The following is a 6,162-nucleotide window of genomic DNA, read 5'->3' on the forward strand; positions in this document are numbered from 1 at the left end:
ACTAACAGTACCAAGGAACAAGAATGTGGAACAATTCTTATGTTTGAAATAAGAATCTTGTGTTTGGACATATTTCCCCATTGTTTGAATTGCCTGTTTTTTCATACTGAACATACCATGGGTCCCAAAGATAACGTAGTTTCTGTTTACTTGCATAACCCTCTGATGGATGTGAAAAACAGCTTTTGGCATCAAGATCTTCAAAATTTCAGCTGCCCCCATCACGGAACCCCTCACTGGAAGTGTGCCACCTGCTATTCACATGACTTTTCAGCTTTCTTAGAAGCTCAGGTTTAGACAGAGAAAGGGGACTTACAGAAGTTTAAGTTCCGGGTGCAGGGAACACAATTCCCCATTCAAATTAAAAAATGGGAGTTTATCAAACATGTGTCTCCAGAATACCCATTTCTATGAGAAAGACTTTCCATCAGAGGAGATAATTAATTCCTGGGAGGGAAAGTAGCAGCTACAAGACAAGGTCCTTAATGAAAACCTCCTTAAATACCCATTAAGTGCAAGGTGAAATGATTTTTGTTGATCACATCTGCAGAGCAAGATTCATCACGGGGGAAATGACCCGTCTGACTGTGTCTCCTCCGCACTTTCTTCCTCTTGCTATGGGAAAACAGCCATCCATAGAAGATCATTTATCTATAGTGTTTCAAATACATCCATTCTAAACTCAATGCCAGGTTTTCTATGAAAATATTCTGAGGCTATAGGCTAGATGGAACATACGCCTACCAACTGTTGAAATTGAATAATTTGAGCAGTTTATTTCTGAGTATGTCATATCTTTCATACTGAAAGTGACTTATTTTTGAGAAGAGGTTAGTCTGAAGATGTTTGTGAACAACCTTGACCTCCTTTAAGTTCATCAAAGTCTATAAGGTAAGTTTTTTAATGGGGCAGATGAACCACAAAGATTTTTACATTATATATATACATGAATATATATATATGAATATATATATATATATAATATTATGTTTCAACACTTTTAAAATATGGTAATACCACATTTGATCCTCACCTTAACTCTTCAAAAGATAGTTTGGAAATATGATTAACCTAATTTGAGAGATAAAATATTTGAGACTCACAGAGATTATGTAACTTGGAGGACTTGGTGATACTAGACACCATTCTTTTGCCCAAATGAGGCATCCACTTTAATACATTCAAGACTAATAATGAGACTGAGATCAAAATAGAAATACATTTCACACACACAGAAAAGACATATATATGAATATCAAATGACACAAATAATCAATTATTTAGTCTGAGCATGAACATAGAGCACTCTTTCTAGGATCAAGTGCTTTGCAAAATGTGTGTCTCTGTGGCTTCTTTAAAAGTAAATTTGGAGATGAATCTTCCTGAACTTTTGACATGGTTAAATGCATCTCTATATCATTGCTCACTATGTCAGTTCTTCCTGTCTGCTAGGTGCATACACAATCACAATAATAGATGAAACACTTCAGTGTCCACAGCAGTGTGGAGAATATGTTCACATATATCTTTCCTCTATTAATTCCATACGACCTGTCAGGTAGATATTTTATCCTCATTTTATAGGTGAGGAAAGAAGTTTTAAGGGTGCCATGAAATGCACCCCTGGAAAAACAAGTTACAGGTGGAAAAAGCAGTTTCCAATAAACCAATACACAACCACTACGGTTGTTATTTTTAATATCTTGCAGAGGTGTCTGGGGCCCAGGCCATGGAGGACAACTGGGGAAGGGGGAAATGGGGCTAAGGCACAGGCCAAGATGAAAGTGACCTTCAATGAAAGCAGCACCACATGTTTATTAATGTTTGGGGATTCTAATGTGTGTGTGTGAGTGTGTATCTGTGCATTTTGAAGAAACTGCTTCATGGACACTTGTCTCTGAAATGGGAGTAAGGCAATAATAATTATTATGGTCATATCAAAAGGAGATTACTAGTTCAACATTGTTCATTATAAGATAACAGTGGAAGGGATAGAATAAGAATTTGCAGGAAAAAATTGTCCACAAGTATAATCTGATCTAATCTTGCACTGCCTTTTATTACCTGCTTGGTCTTGAGTAGGACACTTAACTGTTCTATGTCTTTATTTCCTACTCTTTAAAATAAGAATAAAAATGATAGCAGTAATCATTTCTCAGGTTTGTAGTGAGAATTCCATAACCAAATGTCTGCAAAACTAATTAAAGCTCAGTGAGTGTTCAGTACCATTTAGTTAATGTAGTCATTATTATTATTATTAACATAGTCGCTGAGATTGTTTTCACATTTGCCAAATGGATGAAATAATACCAACTTACATGGCCACCATGCCATGCACATCACCATCTATTAATTACAGTATATTTATTAGAATTTTTATCAGATTTAGAGTGCATTCATTATAAATTATTCACAGTAGATTCTATATCTTTCATTTAATCCTTATTACCAATACATTGTTAGACTTCATGTGGATTATAGTCTAACTGATAGTAGGTTTTCTATCCCTGATTTCCATCCTTTTACTGAACCTCAGCCCAGTTCATCCAAGACATACAAAGATCTTTAGGTGAGTTATATCCAAGATTCCCCCTTCCTCAGATTCCTCTTCATCTTTCCACTCATATTTTTAATTTCCTTCCATGGTTCCCCATTTCCAAGAAATACATGGAAAAATAATTAGCTTTGCATTCAGAGCCTACAGATCCGTATTCTACCTCCATTTTCTTACTTAGCAGCCAGGATACGTGCAACCTACTACTTCAAGTTAGGTTCTTAGACATCTCTGATGAGTAACTGTTCACAAATGATCTACTGGTTCTGTGTTTGCAAAAGATCCTCATGTCCATACTCTTAACAGAATCTCTACTGAGGAGATAATTTAAGTAGTATTCAGGAACTTGGAACCTACTTACAATCTCAAAAAACCTCATACAAATTCAATTTTCAGTAGAATCTAGGTAGTTATTATATGTTAGATGGAGAAGCTTAATAAACTCAAGGTTGTGTTAACAAGCAGTGATTTTTTTCAGGTAATGTAATTAACAAATATGAAATACATGGAGAATAAGAACAATGTGACAGAGTTTGTTCTACTGGGACTCACAGAGAATCCAAAGATGCAGAGAATCATATTTGTTGTGTTTTTTCTCGTCTACATCATTTCTATGGTAGGAAATGTGCTCATCTTGGTCACCATCACTGCCAGCCCATTATTGGAAACCCCCATGTACTTCTTCCTGGCCTATCTCTCCTTTATTGATGCCTGCTATTCCTCTGTAAGTGCCCCTAAACTGATTGTGGATTCACTCCGTGAAAAGAAAACCATCTTATTCAATGGATGCATGACACAGATCTTTGGGGAGCATTTCTTTGGAGGTGCTGATATCATCCTGCTGACCGTGATGGCTTATGACCGCTATGTGGCCATCTGCAAGCCCTTGCACTATACAACCATCATGAATCGGCGGGTGTGTGGCCTGCTAGTGGGAGTGGTGTGGGTGGGAGGCCTTCTTCATGCAACCATACAGATCGTGTTCATCTTCCGACTACATTTCTGTGGCCCTAACATCATAGATCACTTCATGTGTGACCTGATTCCTTTGCTCAATCTTGCCTGCACTGATACCCACACTCTGGGGCTCTTCATTGCTGCTAACAGTGGCTTCATCTGTCTGTTAAACTTCCTCCTCTTGTTGGGCTCTTATGTACTCATACTGCGCTCTCTACAGAACCATAGCTTGGATGCTAGACGAAAAGCCCTCTCCACCTGTGTCTCCCACATCACAGCTGTGGTCTTATTCTTTGTTCCCTGCATATTTGTGTACCTGAGACCTACAGCTACTTTATCAATTGATAAAGCTGTTACTGTATTCTACACTATGATAACCCCTATGTTAAACCCATTAATCTACACCTTGAGAAATTTCCAGATGAAAGTTGCCATTAAAAAATTATGTAGTGGGAAATCTATGTCAGCTGACCAATAAATGTTCCTGAAGCCCCATATTGATTCAATTGAGGCAAAGGACAGAAGAACATTTTGGAAGATCTCAGAAAGAAATACCTATAGGATAAAGAAAATGGGAACTGCTATAAATCATAGATTTTGTATTGAAAGGAACAGAAATGAATGCAAGCAGTGGAATACAAACCTAAGATAAGACAAATCTGTACATATCTGGAACATTCTACAAAATTAGTTTTATGGCTTCATCCATGTGTATGGATTTGAAAGATTTCATTCTAATACAAAAATAAATAAATAAAATTGTATTGCTATTGATACAATAAGAACACAGTGATAAGCACTTTTATTATTCCCATTTACTGAGGAAAGTATCAAAATATAATATATATATATAATTTGTATATTAGTTCATTACCTTAACTAAATTTTAATTTTTCATTAATAACTCTGCTCATTCTTATATAGTAAAATGGGTGATGATAATATGTTGGTTATAGTCTTTAACACTGTGGTATGTAACTGTTTCAAGAATATAAAAGCAACGGGTCATTTGACAACTAAGGGAAAAGTGATGAATATTACATCATATTTTCAAATTTCCTTGTAGGCTTCAGAATCACATTGCTTTGCTAATATCATCATCTTATGCTATAGACCCTTTACATAGTGTGATGAATTGGTTTTTATGTTTTAAATTAAAATAATATTTTAATGTCAGAAGGAATTTCTATTTATTAAATATACATTCATACTCTATAAAAGTACTGGCCTGGTACCTAATGATTGTGTCTGCAAGTAGAACAATGTCTGGTGCATGATTAATAGTGAATGAATAAATGTAAGGATAAAAGAAAATGAATAAGTTCAGTAAAATATAGCACAAAAAGTGATACTAGAATATAGGAATTTTTTTTCCTACTTTGATGTAGACTCTAAGGAGGATTCTAACTGGCTTTCTTATGGGAACCACACTTTTTCAACTTTAGAAAAATGAGAAAGATATTGAAACTGAGCTTCTCAGTAAATAAGCAAATAGATGTCTAAATATTCTCCCTGCTCTCAGCTTTCTTTTCCCTGTCTCTTGAATGGTGGCTGTTTGTCACTTTTCTCTGCTACTGAGTTTTCTTTGTGGGAACATTTCATTATGAAAAGCTGTTTTTTAAAAATATGTAGCTTCATCTATAATCAAAGAAATTCCAGGTTTAATGTATAACGAAGTCCAGAGAAGAAAGTAGCTATGCAAGAAACCAAATCAGTTTGATATAACTGTGGTTGTTATTCATCTATTCATTCAACAATTATTGGTTGAACACCTGCAGTGTGCTGGGCACCATCCTGCACATTAAGCTTATAAAAGGCATATCTGTAATGGAAGACATGTATCTAGAATATTTAATGAATGCTTACAACTTAATAAAAGGAAACCCAGGACTGCTATTTTTAAATTGTGGACAAAGGACATTAAGAGAAACTTCTGAAACTTATTTTTCAAAAGATACACAACTGGGCAATAATAACATGAAAAAGTGCTCAACGTCATTAGTCATCAGGGAAAGCAAACTAAAACCACAGTAATTTCTGACAAATTCCTAGTAGAAATACTAAAAGGGAAATAACTAACAGTACCAAGGAACAAGAATGTGGATAAATTCTCATGTTTGAAGTTAAAACTCTTGTGTTATGATATCTTTCCCCATTTCAAATATTGTCTGCTTTTCCATACTGACCATACCATGGGTACAAAAGATAACTTAGTTTCTGTTTTCTTTCATAACCCTCTGATGAATGTGAAAAAGAGTTTTTGGCATCAAGATCTTCAAAATTTCAGCTACACCCATCACGGGACGCCTCACTAGAGGTGTGCCACCTTGCTATTCACATGACTGTCAGCTTTCTTAGAAGCTCAGGTTTAGACAGAGAAAGGGGACTTACAGAAGTTAGGTTCCAAGTGCAGGGAACACAATTCCCCATTCAAATTCAAAAAATGGGAGTTTATCAAACATGTGTCTCCAGAATACCTGTTTCTAAGACAAAGTCTTTCCATCAGAGGACATAATTAATTCCTGGGAGAGAAAGTAGCAGCTTCAAGACTAGGTTCTTAATGAAAACCTCCTTAAATACCCATTAAGCACAAGGCGAAATGATTTTTGTTGACCACATCTGCAGAGCAAGATTCATCACGGGGGAAATGA

General features: G+C 35.7%; 1 protein-coding gene across 2 annotated transcripts; it reads left to right on the forward strand.

The window, feature by feature from the left end:
* Positions 1–3,047: 3,047 nt before the first annotated feature.
* LOC118932416 (olfactory receptor 4C46-like) lies at positions 3,048–6,162 on the forward strand. Of its 2 annotated transcripts, XM_036925846.2 has the most exons (2): positions 3,051–3,957; positions 6,143–6,162. In XM_036925846.2, the coding sequence occupies exons 1-2, from the start codon at positions 3,051–3,053 to the stop codon at positions 6,160–6,162; spliced, it is 927 nt and encodes a 308-aa protein (XP_036781741.2). The 2 variants fall into 2 exon arrangements, with proteins under 2 accessions (XP_036781742.2, XP_036781741.2); XM_036925847.2 differs by lacking the exon at positions 6,143–6,162 and having other exon boundaries at positions 3,048–3,989.

Source organism: Manis pentadactyla, chromosome 13 (assembly GCF_030020395.1).
Source record: "Manis pentadactyla isolate mManPen7 chromosome 13, mManPen7.hap1, whole genome shotgun sequence".
Taxonomy (NCBI): Eukaryota; Metazoa; Chordata; class Mammalia; order Pholidota; family Manidae; genus Manis; species Manis pentadactyla.